The sequence below is a fragment of the Hemiscyllium ocellatum genome, chromosome 3 (assembly GCF_020745735.1).
Source record: "Hemiscyllium ocellatum isolate sHemOce1 chromosome 3, sHemOce1.pat.X.cur, whole genome shotgun sequence".
NCBI lineage: Eukaryota > Metazoa > Chordata > Chondrichthyes > Orectolobiformes > Hemiscylliidae > Hemiscyllium > Hemiscyllium ocellatum.
Genome location: NC_083403.1, coordinates 23,616,061 through 23,634,059, shown reverse-complemented (window position 1 = coordinate 23,634,059; position 17,999 = coordinate 23,616,061). Strand labels below are relative to the sequence as shown.

Sequence of the window (17,999 nt, the reverse complement as noted above, 5' to 3'; positions counted from 1 at the left end):
ACTCCTTCGATTTCAATGAATGAGAAGATTGCACATAAAACTGAATGTGAAATATGCAGTAAACAGGCAAGTAACTAAACTTGGAGGCACCTGCTTCCTGTCTGAAGATGGTGAAGTAGAATTGTGCTGGTTGAGAGGATTGCAAAGTGGATGCTTCTGTTTGCTACTCTATAGTATTTTCTTCATCGGTAAGGAAGGAAGGTAGATAGAAAGTACAGCTGACCATAATGCTGAATGCATCTGTTTGTGTCGTATTTATTTGGGAGTGGTGCATAGTGTTTAGCCAGAGGTACAAGCTCAATCAGCTGATCCCGCTACTTAAACAAAATCTGAAACAAAAGATATTATCATCATTGAAACCATGAACCCTCAGATTGTTATAAAATAGACATCTAATTCATGGATGTCCTTTTAAAGAATGATTCTGCAGTTTAGCTTATATAGGACTGCAGATCTATGGCAATGTTGTTCACCTTTAACTCCCTTTGAAACATGGGAGGGGGAGTAGGCTGTCGTGTCTGCATTATCATTTTATGCAGTCTTGACTGATTATCCACTTCAATGTCTTTTTTGCATTCTATACTCATGTCCCTTCACATCAGCAAGAGTTAGAAATCTGTCAATCTCTAAACAGTAAAACGTAAGCAAGGTACTGTAGAAATTTTGCAGCATCTCTGCGAAGCGAAATAATGTTGACATTTTAAGTGCAGCATGACACTCCTTTAGAACTCTAAAGCAATTCTGAGAAATAGTGTTGTGAAGAAAATATAGAGAACCACCTGGACACACACAGAGTTCTTCAAGAAATAGGAATTTTATTTGCAAACAAAAAACCGTGACACTGAGAAAGCAGACTCTCGAATGCCCCCGAACCTTAGGATCCGTGGATTTTATTTTTTTTATCATGTTTCTGTAAGCTTATCAGCATGTCCAACTATATTAATCAAAGTACCTCACTCTAGCTACACAATAAATCAGTGATGTTAGTTCCCATTATCTCTTTAATTGTATATTCTACTTAATGTTATTCTAATGTCATGGTTAGATATTTATTGCTAACTCTGCTACAGTGATCTTCAATTCCAGACTAACCTGACATGATAGATATTTATCTATTCCATCTGTTACAATACTCTCCTGTCTCAAGCTGACTCTACTATTAATTAGATATTTTAATGTCATGTCCCAAATATTTATTGTCCCGATCCTGTCATATTAACACTTAACAGAGAAACTTGCTTTATTACTTGTGTTATCTCATCTTGCCATAGTGACCTTTCAACCTTAACCTTACTCTGCTAATTGGTGTAAGAATGTTCCACTGTGGTTAACCCATCCTGCCTTCCACAGAACACAGGTTGCTTTTCATTGGTCTTCATGCTTTAACCCTTCCCATGCTTTCATGTTCTTTATTTTCCCTAATAGTCAGCCAACTCAAGAAGTTAACCCCTTTCCCTACAGTTTCTGCAAAACCTACTGAGTTTCTTCAGCATTTTCTGGTTTAATTTTAGCTTTAAACATACTGAGCGTCCACAGACCCCTGGGGCAGAGACTTTGGAAAATTCATAACTCTGAGTAAATAAATTACTCCTAATATCAGTCCTGAGTTCTCTTCCCCTTATTTTGAAGTTGTATCCCTTGGTTCTAAACCTCCCTGTGGAAATGCCCTTGCGAGCTATCAAAATTGAAGAAGGCATCTTCTCAAGAGCAATAAGTTCCTAAATTCCTAGTGATGCCCACAATCCAGGAATGAACAAAAGAAAAATGAAACTAAGCAGTTCATGTAACCTATTCATATATCCCTTTGTAGACTCATTGCATCTTCTTCATAACTTGTGTTCCCACCTGTATTTGTGTCAATTTACCAATTATGCATTTAATACCTTCATCTAAAACATTTATAAAACCTGTAAAATGTTGAGGCCCCAGCACTGATCCCTGCAGCATATCCTCTGGCCTGTTAACCTATCTTATACTTAGGCATTTAGGACTGACATGAGGAGAAATTTATTTACTCCTCCAATTGTGAATATTACATATTTTCTACCCCAGGGGTTTCCGATGCTCAGTCAATGAAAATAGAATAGTGTAGGACAGATGGACTTCAGATTGGTTCGACAAATTGATGCAACATCGAGGGCTGAAGGGCCTTTACTGTGCTGTAATGTTCTGTGTCACTGGGTATGTTTAATGTAGCAGTATATACTTTTTCTTCAAGTTTGATATTGTCTTTATCTTTTTCATTAAACAAGGATGGTAATTGCTTCCCTTCATGATTTTTTTTAAATTTGTTGAAGTGTATCAATTCTGTGTATTCTGAAATATCCCCTTAAAGTCTGCATCTCTATTAACCTATTTCTTAATCAAATTTGCCAGTTCCCTTTAGCTAACCTTGCTTTTAACCCCTCATAATTGCACTTACTTAAGTTTGAGTAAAACACTTACTTGTCTTGGCCCTTCTCCTTCCCCCTTATTTTGCCTGATGTACATGTATTGGGAAAGGCAAGGACTGATTAGGGATAGTCAACATGACTTTGTGTGTGGGAAATCATGTCTCTCAAACTTGATTGAGGTTTTTGAAGAAGTAACAAAGGAGATTGATGAGGGCAGAGCAGTAGACGTGATCTATATGGACTTCAGTAACGTGTTCGACAAGGTTCCACATGGGATACTGGTTAGCAATGTTAGATCTCATGGAATACAGGGAGAACTAGCCGTTTGGACACAGAACTGGCTCAAAGGTAGAAGACAGAGGGGGTAGTGGAGGGTTGTTTTTCAGACTGGAGGCCTGTGACGAGTGGAGTGCCACAACGATTAATGCTGAGTCCACTACTTTTCATCATTTATATAAATGATTTGGAATCTGAGCATAAGAGATATAGTTAGTAAGTTTGCAAATTACACCAAAATTGGAGGAGTAGTGGTTAGTGAAGGTGACCTCCTGATTACAATGGGATCTTGATCAGATGGGCCAATGAGCTGGGGAATGGCAGATGGAGTTTAATTTAGATAAATGTGAGGTGCTGCATTTTGAGAAAGCAAATCTTAGCAGGACTTGTATACGTCATGGTAAGGTCCTCGGGAGTGTTGTTGAACAAAGAGACCTTGGAGTGCAGGTTCATAGCTCCTTGAAAGTAGAGTCGCATGTAGATAGGATAGTGAAGAAGGCATTTGGATTGCTTTCCTTTGTTGGTCAGAGTATTAAGAACAGGAGTTAGGAATTGAATTGAATTTATTGTCACATGTACCAAGGCACAGTGAAAAGCTTTGTCTTGCAAGTAATACAGGCAGATAACAGAGTTAAGTAGCATGGATAGTAAATATTAGATAAACAGCAGCAAAAGCAAAAACACAGGTACAGGCGAATGTTAAGAGTTTGAGAGTCTATTCAGTATTCTAACAACAGTAGGGTTGAAACTGTTGCGAAACCAGCTGGTGCGTGTGCTCAGGCTTCTGTGCCACTTCCCCAATGGAAGAGATTGTAGAAAAACATTGCCAGAGTGAGATGGATCCTTGAGAATGTTGGCGGCCTTTCCTTAACACCAGGCCTGGTAGATGGATTCTATAGCTGGAAAGTTGGCATTTGTGATTGTCCGGGCCGAGTTCACTACTCTCTATAACCAACTCCGATCTTGAATGGTGCAGTTGCCATACCAGGTAGTGATATATCCAGACAGAATGCTCTTGATGGCGCACCTATAAAGGTTGACAAGGGTATTCGCTGTCATGCTAAATTTCCTCAGCTGTCTGAGGAAGAAGAGATGTTGTAGGGCATTGTAACCAGTGCGTCCATATGAAGAGTCCAAGAAAGCTTGTTGTGGATGACCAGTCCCAGGAGCTTGACACTCTCCACTCCTTCCACCTCTGTGCTGTTAATAGGTGATGTTACGGCTGTACATCACCTATTGGTTAGGCCACTATTGGAGTACTACATGCAGTTCTGGTCTCCCTGCTACAAGAAAGATGTTGCAAAACTTGAAAGGAGTCAGAAAAGATTTACAAGGATGTTACCAATTTTTGGAGGATTTGAGCTATAGGGAGAGGCTGAAAAGTCTGGGGCTGTTTTCCCTGGAGCGTCGGAGGCTGAAGGGTGATCTCATAGAGATTTATAAAATCATCAGGGACATGGATAAGATAAATAGACAAGGTATTTTCCCCAGGGTGGGAGAGTCCAGAACTAGAGGGCATAGGTTTAGGGTGAGGGGGAAAGATACAAAAGGGACCTAAAAAGGCAACTTTTTCATGCAGAGGGTGGTGCCTGTGTGGAATGGGCTGGCAGAGAAAGTGGTGGAGGATAGTACAATTGCAACATTTAGGAAGGGTTTCGAGGGATATGCACCAGATGCTGGCAGGTGGAACTAAATTGGCTGGTTGGGATATCTGGTTGGCATGGATGAGTTGGACCAAAGGGTCTGTTTCCGTGCTGTACATCTATATTTCTAATACAGGGACTCTTGGCCCACAAACTAGAATCAGGTTCTACCACACCAGTCTTGGAGCCGTTCCTCAAGCTGTATTTTTCCAATGCCAATTTGCATGTAGCTCAGATCATAGCAGCTTCTCTGATGGTTAGGATCACATGCTATCACAGCTGCAACCGAGGTTCATTTCTTAATCAGGGAATGCCTCCTGGGGCTCAGTTTGCTCAGTTGATACCAAAACCAATGCAGAGTGACACCAATGTTGTGGATTCAATTCCCTTCCCTGCTGAGACTATTGTGAAGGCCCCATCTTCTTGACCTCGCCTGAACCCTGGTGACCCTCTAACCAAAGTCACCACCAATCATATACCTCTGTAATGAGAGAGCAACCTATGGTGACTTCTCTTTCGGATAATAATTCAGGTCATATTACCCTTGAGGTTCTTGTTCTTAATTTGGTGGCTAGCTTCTCATGCTAAAAATGCAAGACCTCTTTTGTATTTTTTTGCTCTGCTTTTATCATTAATACCTACATGGACAATGATGATAGTGATTTTGGTGAAGATTTGATTTTAGTCTCCCTCCCACTGCAAGTTCCTCTTGAGCTTTAAACAGACGTTCCAAACCCTGAGATCAGACAGGCAGTACAGCCTCCTGGACTCCTGCTCTTTGCTGCAGAAAGCCAGTCTCATCAAGGTCTCCTACCATAACATTCTTTTTTGTTTGCCTACTTGAATTGCTTTCTGTGCCACTAGTGGTCAGTTCACTCATAAACTCTTCAGCCCACTTCCATCCAAACCAGCTGGAAGAACCTCAAACATATTGGACAGCTACAAAGGCGGAGTGTCCTGCATTCCTTCCTTCTGGTTCCCTTGCCTGCCTCAGATGTAGCCGCATGCCTCTGTCACTGACTACTGTCTAATTAGAAACCTTATTCTGAGCGATTATCCGCTTCCGTGTACAATACATCAAGGTAACTCTTTCCCCTCAATGGCTGCATCTCAGTCTTCAACTCAGTTACTCTGACCCCTGAGCCACAAACTCTTATTGCAGACATTTTTGCCCTGGATGGCATTGATAACCTGAAGGTCCCACATGCTGAGGCAGTGCCATCATCACCCATCTTACTATTCTTAGTAGTTTTTAGTTAACTACTTAGGCTGGCAAGTTGCAAGTAACATTTGTGCCACTTAAGTGTCATGCACTGAGAATCTCCAGTGAAAGTAAAACTAACCCTTGAAATTCAATTTTGTCGCAATCACTAAACCCCTATCAACATCCTGCGGGCTACCATTGATCAGAAACTCAACTGGACTTGCCACATAAACTTAGTGGCTACAAGAACAGGATAGAGGCTAGGAATTAGATTAGATTAGAATAGATTACTTACAGTGTGGAAACAGGCCCTTCGGGCCAACAAGTCCACACCGATGCGCACCCACCCAGACCCATTCCCCTACATTTGCTCCTGCACCTAACACTACGGGCAATTTAGCGTGGCCAATTCACCTAACCTGCACATTTTTGGACTGTGGGAGGAAACAGGAGCACCCGGAGGAAACCCACGCAGACACAGGGAGAATGTGCAAACTCCACACAGTCAGTCGCCTGAGGCATGAATTGAACCCAGGTCTCTGGCACTGTGAGGCAGCAGTGCTAACCACTGTGCCACTGTGCCGCCCACAAATACTGCGGCGATTAATTTACCTAAAATGAAAATGCCACCCTGATTCCCCAAAGCCTGTCCACTATTTCCAAGACACATGTCACAAGTATGATTGTGATTGAATGCTTCCCATTTGCCTGGTTGGGGTCAGTTCCGAGACATCTGGGAAAATGTCAGCAGCTTGACTGGCACCATATCTAAATGTGCCCTCTCTCCTCCACCACACTACAGATGCTGAGTAGCAGCAATGTGTACTATCTACAAGATGCTCTGCAGAAACTCATCAAAACTCCTTTGACAGCACCTTCCAAACCCATGACCACTTCCACGTGAAAGAGAAAAGGCAGCAGATATCTGGGAACGCCATTGTCTGAAGGTTCCCCTCCAAGTCTGTCACCATTCTGACTTAGAAATATACCGAAATAATTCGCCAGGCCAAAATCCTGGAATTATCCCCATAAGGACATTGTGGGTCTACCATACAGCACATGGATAGCTTCAGGGAGACAGCTCACCACCACCTTCTCAAGATCAACTAAGGCCAGCCAGCAACGCCCATGTTCCACAGTTGAATTGGGGGAAAAAAACTTCATCAATTATTTTATTTCTTAACTTTCCACCTGCTGTTCCAGTACTATACCAACGATTTAAACCACAGTAATAGAATAGATCTAATCACTGAACATGTGCCAAACAGCTAGTTTCTTTGTTTCTTTCCCTGTAGTAGAAACAGAACCAATTTATACTATGTGGCATTGTTTTTTTTAAACCTCAGTGCCATCCGAAACCAGCCACTGCTACAGTGCAATGCAGACATTATTTCTCCTTAAGGAAAAATTCTCATTACTCATTAACAGGCTGCATCTTTCAAAGCTTACTTGGGAGCACAGAGTTTACTTCCAGGCATGAGAGAGAGCAACAATTTGGGGCGAAACAGTTCTAAAACCAGTTGGATTTTTTAAAAATCCTGTAATTACAATATTTGTTGTTTCTTCTCTCCCAGGATACAGTAATAGACCCAGGAGAAGATGTTGCTCTCCTTTCTGTCAGTTTTGAGGATACTGAAGCTACTCAGGTGTTTCCTAAACTGTACCTATCTCCAAGGATTGAACAGTAAGTACAGTACTTTACTATGATCCCTGTTGAAAAATGATAAGTCAGATTTGTTTTGCTATCACGGATATGTTTTGCTATTCTTTGGAGGTAGAGGTTTATGTTGGATTCCAATTCATTGAACATACGTGGTCCTTTAGAATCTTACCTGATAATTATTATTTTTAAATTTAATTTCAAGTCAAATTGTTCTTCGTTGTCAAATATATTCTTGCAAAAGAAGCCTTGAAGAGCACCAGAATTAAGTCTTAAGTTACCAGCTGACTCAAGTCACATGATGAAGCTTTGTGGATGTTTCACAGAATATTGAACAGTACATCACAGTACAGGCCCTTCAGCCATCAATGTTGTACCGGCCTTTGATCTTTCTCTAAGGTCAGACTAACCTACTTACTCTTCAGTGTACTATCTTCGATTTGCCTATACAAGAGAAACTTATCTGACTCTACGACCACTGCCAGCAGTGCATTCTACACACCCAACACATTCTGAGTAAAGAACCTGCCTCTGACATCTCCCCTAAACCTTCCTCTAAACATAACCTTAAAGTTATGTACCCTCATGATAGACATTTCCGCCATGGGAAAAAGCCTTTTGCTATCCATTCTATCTATGCCTCTCAACATCTTGTACAGCTCTATCAAATCGCCAACCAGTAGTGGTTGGCTGGTTTCCCTAACCACTAAACTCCAGCTGGTTAGGGAAACCAGCCAACACAAGTCAACACAAATGCTTACCTTGGTTGTCGGTATGTTCGCCAAGCTGGGAAGTTGATTTGCAGCCATTTCGTCCCCTGTCTAGGTGCCATCCTCAATGCTTTGGAGCCTCCTGTGAAGCACTGTTGTACTGTGTCTTCTCGAATTTATTTGAATCCGTTCCTGTTGCTTCTGGTTGCACTTCATGTGAACGACATCACATAAACTGGCAAAAGAACTTCGACAAAAACTGAAACATCTTATCAGCAGAACCCAACATTAGACAATCATCACAAGAATTCCTAGACAACATCAAGAACATAAACATAGACAAGGATGAAGCAATGGTCTTATTCAGTGTAATAGCGCTGCTCCTTTCAATTGACAAAACTTGAGCCAGGGAGACATTAGCCAACTACCTGGGCAAACAGAACAAACGACATGATGAGGAACCTATCAACAGGGGCTACATACTCAAACTACTAGCTGACACACTTCACATTCAACAACCAAATATATGTAATAAGATCAATTGGACACCTATGGGATCACCCATCTCTGGGCATTCACAGCAGATGCAGTGATACAAAGACTGGAACAAACAGTAAATCCAACCTAAGTCTAATAGAGCATATTAACTAACAATTATTTACAGCTCCATTCTCTTAAACCTATCTCCCCCTCTATAATACTCATCTGATAAAAATCCCGATTCCAATTTACAAAATAACAATTCACATTTCAAACCAGTCAGCTTTGCCGAGTGACCTCTGTAGGTTTTCCTCTATAGATTTTCTCTCCAGATTGGTTTCGATATTATTTTCTGTGCAAACACATTCTCCCGACAGGTACCTCTCAGAGACCTCTTACTAGCAACCTACATCTGTTGGGTCTTTTGATAGTTTGTGGGCAGCACGGTGGCACAGTGGTTAGCACTGCTGCCTCACAGCGCCTGAGACCCGGGTTCAATTCCTGACTCAGGCGACTGACTGTGTGGAGTTTGCACGTTCTCCCCGTGTCTGCGTGGGTTTCCTCCGGGTGTTCCGGTTTCCTCCCACAGTCCAAAGATGTGCGGGTCAGGTGAATTGGCTATGCTAAATTGCCCGTAGTGTTAGGTAAGGGGTAATGTGGGGGTATGGGTGGGTGGCGCTTCGGCGGGTCGGTGTGGACCTGTTGGGCCGAAGGGCCTGTTTCCACACTGTAAGTAATCTAATCTTCTGTTTGCCGCTCTAGCTAACTGTTCAAAATGCCCGATATTTATACCCAAAAACATTGGATCATTTCATTGGTTTTAATATTATCAAAATACTAAATTAAAACTTGATTGGAGTTTAGTATCTTGAGGCATAATTTAAACTGATTAGCTGAATTTGAAATATGTTTTTGTCTCATAGCAACCCAGCTACTGCGAGTTGTTCAACCAAATGTTACATCGTATCTTGTTCTCAGAGCACTTCATGCTGTGTCAGGTAGTTCTGCTAGCTTTTCAACTCTCTCAAAGGTATAGTAAACCTCTACACCTTCATAACACTTCACATTCAACAACCAAATATATGAACAGATCAATGGGATATCTCTGAACTCGCCCATCTCCGGGCTCATAACAGAAGCGGTGATGCAAAGACTGGAACAAACAGTAAATCCAAACCAAACTGGATCAGATATGTGGACTTCATTTTTTTAACTTATTAAGAGATCCAAAATTGAGAACACACACTGGATTATCGACACCATACTCAAAGGGATACAATTTATGAGAGAGGAGGAAACCAACAATCAGCTCCCATTCCTGGATGTCATGTTAGAAAGAACACAAAATGGTCAATGCACCACAAGTGTACAAGAAAGCCCCACACATGGACCAGATCCTGTACTACAGCAGTAACCATCCAAACACACACAAGTGAAGCTGCATTCAGGCCCTGTTCAAAAAGGCTATAACACACTGCATCACTCCCAACCTGCAAAGAGAAGACAATTCTACAAAGTCTTCACCAGAACAAGTATCCTTGCAACTTCATTTGCAGGTGCCTAACAGACAAACAATGTGATAAGGAGATGCCACGACCTGACATACTAACCTCTCTACCTTTATATAAAAATATTAATAATCACACAACCCGAGATTATAGTCCAACTGGTTTATTTGGAAGCACGAGCTTTTTGAGTGCTGCTCCATCAGGTAGCTGCGGAGCAGGATTATAAGACAGAATTTATCGCAAAAGATTACAGTGTCATGCAATTAAAATGATATATTGAATAAACCTAGACTGGGGTAATGCAATGATCATAGGACAAGCTCAGCAGAGGACAGAAGAATGTCTGGAAGTATGGCACTCATCCACGGACTCCATCAACAAACATATGGACCTAGACCCAATATACTGACCACTAGAACAAACAACTTTAACCAGCAACTGGAAACAGCAGGAATGGAACCAAATAAATTCCAGAAGACACAGCACAGCGGCGTTTCACAGGAGGCTCCAAAGCACTGAAGATGTCACCTAGGCTGGGAACAAAACGTCTGCAAGTCAACTTGGCAAACATACCCACAACTATGGCAACTGGCATTCAAGCTACAAGTCTTTACGCAAACCTTAAACAAATGGTTGCCTTGCAAAATGTCTTAAAGAAGCTTCACTTACCAGCAACGGCTTTGATAATTACATAAATAAAATCAGAAAATATTGGTGGAACTCATCAGGTCTGGCTGCATCTGTGAAGAAAGAAACAAGGCTAACATTTTGAGTCTGATATGGCTCTTCAGAGCCATAAAGGTCCAGAAAATGGTGATTTTTATGTTGGCAGTAGGGAAGAAAGAGCGAGAAGGACAGATGGTGAAGATATCCTGAGCAAAAGACAAAGAAGTACTAATGGTGGTAAGAAAATAGATCCAATTTCTCGTTTTCATACATATCATATGCACCCATTTTACATGTCTATCCTTTTTTTTACCACCACTAGATCTCTCCTTGTCTTTTGTCAGAGGCATTCTCATCATGTGTTCCACTATTTTCTCTCCATTAACAAGTTCTCAATCTCCTTAATCCCACATGCTGTAATTTTGTGTATGTTGTTCCTGAAACTGTATAAAAGCACACAGCCATCAGAGCTCAGAGGATGATCCCATTGGTGCATTATAGGCCGGACTATAGAATACAGAGACTAGGAGCAGAAGGCAAGAACAAACAGGTAGCTCCACAACCACCTGATGAAGGAGTGACGCTCCAAAAGCTAGTGCTTCCAATTAAACCTGTTGGGCTGTAATCTGGTGTTGTGATTTTTAACTTAATAGATTTAAGCTATCCAGTTAAGAGTTGAGGCAGTTTGGTGAAACTGTGCATGTGGAACACTTGTTCATTGTGTGCTCCTTTCACCTGGGTATTAGGCTAAATCATAGAAAAAGAGATGAAGTTTCTGCCAAAGATTGAGGACGTATATCCTGTGTGGACTGCTGAGCCTGTTCTTGAAATTTGTCTTATTTATAGTGACTATTTATATGTAATTATAATTGACTGCACTTTACCTCTTCATATGTGTTTTTTTAACTGATGTTCATTCCAAGTTTTGAAGTAAATGTTAACTAAGTTATCATCTTTGTGTTTGCTTTGTTTACCACTTATGGAGTAAAATGTTTCCAGCATGAAATCTCATGACTTGCTTGAGACTATGGTGGCAACCAATTCAATTGTGGTATTGAAAATGTTATTGAATACGCGAGTAGAAAGGTGATGCTTCAGTTATACAGTGCATTGGTGAGACTACATCTGCGAAACAGTGTCAACGTTCTTCTCCTTATTTTAGAAAGGATGTAAATGCATTGGAAGCAATTTAGAGAAGGTCTACTTGATTAATACCTGGAAAAAGTGGTTGTCTTTTGAGGAAAGGTGGGATAGGCTAGGCTAATGTCCACTGGAATTTAGAAGACTAAAAGATGATTTGATTTTCCTGTGATATGATCAAGTTGAGTGAGTGGCCAAATGAATGGCAGATGAATTGTAATTTAAGGTTATCCACATTGGTAACAAAAACACGAAGACAGATTTTTATCTGAATGACAAAAGATTGCTAAAGGGAGAGGTGCAACAAGGCCTTGGTGCCCTGATACATCAGTTGCTGAAAGTAAGCGTGAAGGTATTGCAGAAGTGATTAAGGCAAATGGTATGCTGGCTTTCATATTGAGAGGATTCATTTACAGGAGCAGGGATGTCTTGCTGTGTGGTGAGACCACAACCTGAAGTGTTAGAATACTGAAGGATGTTCTAGCTAAGGAGGGAATGTAGTAAAGATTTACCAGATTGAATCCTGTTACATCAGGATTGAAACTATCTATTAGGACTATATTCACTGGATTTTAGGAAAATGAAGGGGAATGTCATAGAAACCTATAGAATTTCAATAGGACTGGACAGGGTAATCGCAAGAAGTCTTAGGAGTTGGCTATTTAAGACTGAGATGAAGAGAAATTTCTTCACAGACAGAGTGGGAGCCTGTGAAGTTCTCTGCTGCAGAAAGCAGATGAGGCCAAAGCATTGAATATTTTCTTAGAGGAGTTAGATATTGTTCTTGGGGCTAAAAAGATCAAAGAATATGGTGGAAAAAGTGGAAACATTGTCCTGAGTTGGATAAATGGTGGAGCAACCTGGATGGGCAGAATGCCGCCCTCCCCCCAACCTTACTGTTTTGTATGATTGAAGTATAGAAGATCCTGATGTGTACGGACAGGGTGGATATGAAAAGGACGTTATCACTTGTGGGAGATCATAGAATTCAGGTTCATTGTTTAAAAATCAGGGTTGTCCATTGAGACAAGAGGAGAAGAATTTTTCTTCTAATAGTGTCATGTGGCTTTGGCAATCTCTTCCTTAAAAGTCACAGGAGCTCCTTGATAAACAAAGTGATGAGAAGTTCTTTTGGGTGTAAGCAGGAATGTGGAGTATTTGGATCAGCTATATTCATGTTGAATGGCAGAGCATGCTCATGGGGTTGAATGATCCACTCCTGTTCCTAATTATATTCTTTTATGTGCAGTTGAGGCTGAGTGGATGAAGTGTCTTTGTCTTTGTAAATGTCTTTGAAGGGGATTTTGCCAGAGCAGGTAAAGAGGCAATTGTGTTCGAAAAGATAGAAAAGTGGATGGATAAAAGGAGGTGATCAAAGATGTCTGTATCTTCCTGTGTGGAGAAAGTGAGGTCTGCAGATGCTGGAGATCAGAACTGAAAATGTGTTGCTGGAAAAGCGCAGCAGTTCAGGCAGCATCCAAGGAACAGGAGATTTGACGTTTCGGGCATAAGCCCTGAAGAAGGAGCTTATGCCCGAAATGTCGAATCTCCTGTTCCTTGGATGCTGCCTGAACTGCTGCGCTTTTCCAGCAACACATTTTCAGCTCTGTATCTTCCTGTGTACCTATTTAAAACTGCGGTGAGGAATTTCTTCTCTGCAGGTTGACAATCTTTGGAACTCCTTGCTATAGAGAGCTGTTAGAGCAGAGTCCTTGTGTATATTTAAGGCTGGGAGAGATTCTTCATTAATAGGAAATCAAAGTGAAAGGGCAGTAAAGTCGATGTAAGGAATGCCGCATCAGCCATGATCCTATTGAATCGCAAGCAGGATTGAGTGGCCAAATGATCTACTTCTGTTACATATTCTTATGGTATTTTGGCACAAAGGGCTTAAAATTAAAATATTGAATGACCTCATTGTGTTAAGTACGTCTGACTTCCCCTGAAATAGAGAAAGCAAGATACTTCTGATCATTTAGTTTAAATATTTATTATACATATAATAATTACATCTTGCTGTTCATTATGACTTGTATTAACTTAGAATGTGTTTTTTGATTTTACATTTTACTTAGCGGTTTTTTCTCCGTATAAATGCTCAATGTTATATTTTTATTTTATAATGCACTTTATATTGATGCTTTCTAATGCTTTATATTGAGTGACTGTGATTGCTTATATCATAAAAGTATTCTAGTTATATTCTGTCAATTTGGATAATTTGATAGAGGACCAAACATTGTCCTGGCTTGATGGACAATCATGCTCTTTAAAATAAGCTTAAGAACAAATGTAATATTGTATATAGACTAGACAAATAATATCAAAGTCTTGGAGTTAAGATATTGGGTTTGTTTTAACTGTAGGTAATAAAAATGTGAACAAGTTCTGTTGCAAAATAATGTAACATATGCCTGCATATACAGTATGTAGCTGATGGGCCAGTGAGCAACAGTGAGAATTCACTGGAATTAATTAAGAATGCAAGGTATATTGTCTTGGAGTTAAGATGTCAACTGAATTGTTTTAGAGCTTTATAACACCCACACCACCCACCTGCCATGATTTTGCATATTGAGCTCAAGTTCCTAGAACTGATGGTCATAACCTAGTTTTTCTGTTGAACTGCAATTATCTTGGCAATAAAAGTTGTGGTTAGCCAATTCAAAAATCTATATGTTTGTGTTTCTTTTCTTTTCCATTCTTTGCCTCCTAAAACTTGTATAGCAGGTAATAACTGTGAAATAGAGAACTGATTCAGCCAGAAATATCAATACTCATCAGTGTAAACGTCTAAAGTCTTTGACAAATGGAATGAATTTACTAATCTATTTACTTTTTCCACTGTATTCTTTAGCATTAATTATTCTCAATGATCTGTAGGAACACTGACTAGATTATGGAAGATGCAACCAACCTTTACCAAAAATAAACTGGAAATAATATTAGTGCAAGTGAATATTTAAATTAGCTGACCAAAATAATTTATTGCTGTACATGGAGCTAGAATTAGGTTTTAGTGATGAAGGAATTGCAAAAGAACGACACAAATACTTTTTAAGGTGGAACAGAATAAATGGTTATTTGGCAATGAGGTGAATGTAGCCGTCTTCTTGACCCAAGCTAGTTGGTTTCAGTTTATACTTAACAACTAAGCTACCACTGCTTTCTTCAGCAAAGAATTCTACAGATTCACTACCCCCAGAAGAAATTTGTTCTCATCTTTGTCTTCAGTGGGTGACCCCTTATTCTAGACTCTCCCACTAGGGGAAACAACCTGTCCACATCTACCCTGTTAAGTCCACAAAGTATCTTGTATGTTTCAATAAAGACACCTCTAATTTTTCTCCTTTAGATCCATTAATTACAGACCTAGAGAACTCAACCTGTCCTCATAAGACAGTCCCTGTATATCCATGATCAACCTAGTGAACTTTCTCTGGACAGCCTGATGGTAGAGTGGGTAATGTATTGGGCCATGGGGCCAAAGACAGTTTCAGGACAATTTTGCTGATGCAGATGGGCCACAGAACTTCATGGTTGTCCAATCCTGATTGGCTAGATCAGTTTAGTCTTTCCCTTTTAGCATAGTAGTACTGCCACAAAACATGACGGACAGTGTCCTCAAAGTGAAGATGTGACTTTATCTTTGCAGTGGTCACTCTTACTGATTTTATTTGGCAGATGCATCTGCGGCAGGCTGATTACTGAAGATGAGGTTAGGTATGTTTTTCCATGTTATTGGTTCCCTCTTCACCTGTTGCACTCCCAGTCAAGCAACTGTATGTTTTAAGACTCAAATAGCTTGGTCAGTAGTAGTGCTGCTAGCTACTCTTGATGATAGACATCGAAGAACCCTATCCAGAATAAGTCTGCGCCCTTGCCATCTTCAGTGCTGCCTGCAAGTGGTTTTCAATATGGAGCAGTATTGATTCATCAGCTGAGGTGTGGTGGTAATCTGCAAGTTTTTTTCTCCATGGTTGACCTGATGCCATGAATCTTCATAGGTTCCAAAGTCAATGTTAGATCACAAGAATTTTGGAATAGAAGTAGGCCATTGGCCCATCAAGTCTGTTGATCACTCCCAACTGCAACCACACACAACCAGCTTTGATGAATCTGTGCTGCCAAATGTAGATGGTGATGATAGTATCTGGGACATTAGTGTGAGTATGACTGTCAGGCTGTTGCTTGACTAGTGTGTGAGACAACTGTTACAATTTTGGCAGTAGCCCCAAGATTTTATTAAGAAGGAACCTTCAGGTTCCATGGAGTTGAGTTTTCTATAGTTGTCATTCGCAGTGCAGAGATCAATGCCAGTTGGTCTGTCTGGTTTTAGTTTTGTTTTGAGACTTTGTGTAGATTGTTACCTTTGCTTGTTCAGCCAGTTCAGAGGACAGTTTAAAGTGAACCACATTGTTGTGGCTCTGGATTCACAAATGTAGGCCAGACCAGGTAAGGATGGCAGATTTCCTTCACTAAAAGACATTAGTGAAACAGATGGGTTATATGACAATTGACTGTGGTTACATAGCCATGGATTTTCTTTTTAATTAAAATTCCATTTCCATGTTTGGGTGCAAACCTAATTCCCCAGAGCATTACATGGATCTCTGGATTGCTAGTCCAGTGACAACACCTTTACACAATCACCTCCCCTGGAGAAGGGAGTGAGTTTCTCTCCAAAACCAATTTGCAAATTTTTGTATTTCTTCTCACCACTTTTAGGGAGGAAAATCACGCTCATAACGTTCAAAATAATTACAAGGTTCTTCACAATGGGAATAGCAGAACACTCAAGGAGAGCTTATGAAGTGTGGCCAAATGATTATAGAGAGTGATTGATTAATTTTAATTTAGGTTTTAATTTAGCACAGGAAGATGTTGTTTCAGGTATTTAAGCTGTTGCAGCTAAAAGATCTGCTACCGTGATGGTCTGAAGATAGTGAGACTTGTGAAGATAGGGGTGAGCACGAAAGTCCATACTTAATAGCCCTATGCATGTAGAAGGAAATATAAAGCTGTAGATACATAGCTGTAAAAATGTGGCCATGAACAATTTGAAGATAAGGAAAGGATTATAAATTTGGTTGACAAACAGAGAGCTGTGCAAGCAAGTGAAAATTGTAATCATTGGCATGAAGTCTGACACAGGATATGATAAAAACTGGTGTATTTCTGACAAGTAGGACTCTATGTAAAGTGAAGAATATTAAAAATATGTTACAAAACTGTGAACAAGTTTCATTTATTGAGTTAACAGTAGCCCATGGATCTTGGATTTTATTCACTAGCCAAATAATATGTGAGAATGTGGGGGGGTGGGGGGTGGTGCGGATTCTTTTGGGCCAAAAGGACTGTTTCCATACTGTAGAGAATCTTAATGTACCCGCCTTAACCACTTTCGCTGGCAGCTCATTCCATATGTGTACCACCCTCTGTGTAAAAAACGTTGCTTCTCAGGTTCCCTTTTATTCTTTTCCCTCTAACCTTAAACTGATGTCCTCTAGTCCTCGATTCTTCAATCTTGGGAAAAAGACTAAGTGCATTCACCCTATCCATGCCTCTCTTGATCTTATACATCTCTGAGATCCCCCCTCTGTCTCCTATGCTCTAAAGAGAAAAGTCCTAGCTTGTCCAACCTCTCCCGATAACTCAGACCTTGTAAATTTCTTCTGCACTCTTTCCAGTTTGATAACAGCCTTCCTATAGCAAGGTGAACAAAACTGAACACAATACTCCAAGTGCGGTCTGACCAACATCCTGTACAACTGCAAGATAACTTCCCAACTTGTATACTCAGTACCCTAACTGATGAAGGCCAGTGTGCCAAAAGCTTCTTCACCGTCCTGTCTACCTGTGACTCCACTTTCAGAGAACTGTGAATCTGAACTCCAAGATCCCTCTGTTCTACCACACTCCAGAAAGCCCTGCCATTTGCCATGAAACTCCTACCTTGATTTGACTTTCCGAAATGCAAGACCTCGCACTTATCTATGTTAAACAAAATATGACAGGAAAGAATAGAAAATATACGCAGAAGAGTGCAGCAGCAATTCGAAAGAGCAATAATGATCAAAAGTCAAAACTTAAGGCTTTTTATGTGAATGCAAGTAACAAAATAGATGCATTGATGGCACAAATAAAATAAATTAATATGACTTATTTGCTGTTATGGCGAAGTGATTGCTGGGTAACCAAAACTGGGAACCCAATACTCAAGGGTATTCAAAGTTGTTAGAAAAGGTAAAAGGAAAATATGTTTTGATAGCTTTGTTAATGAAGGAAGCTGCAGTGGTGAGTAGTGACAACAGATGTT

At 40.4% G+C, this 17,999-nt stretch overlaps 1 protein-coding gene across 7 annotated transcripts in view; it reads left to right on the top strand.

Annotated features, from left to right (window-relative positions):
* babam2 (BRISC and BRCA1 A complex member 2) overlaps window positions 1-17,999 on the top strand; it is a 205,386-nt gene that overhangs the window by 100,862 nt on the left and 86,525 nt on the right. For all 7 annotated transcript variants that reach the window (XM_060856095.1, XM_060856110.1, XM_060856080.1 and 4 more), the window contains exon 7: window positions 7,091-7,200. In XM_060856095.1, coding sequence (XP_060712078.1) covers window positions 7,091-7,200 — 110 coding nt within the window. The remainder of the gene's footprint in view (window positions 1-7,090; window positions 7,201-17,999) is intronic.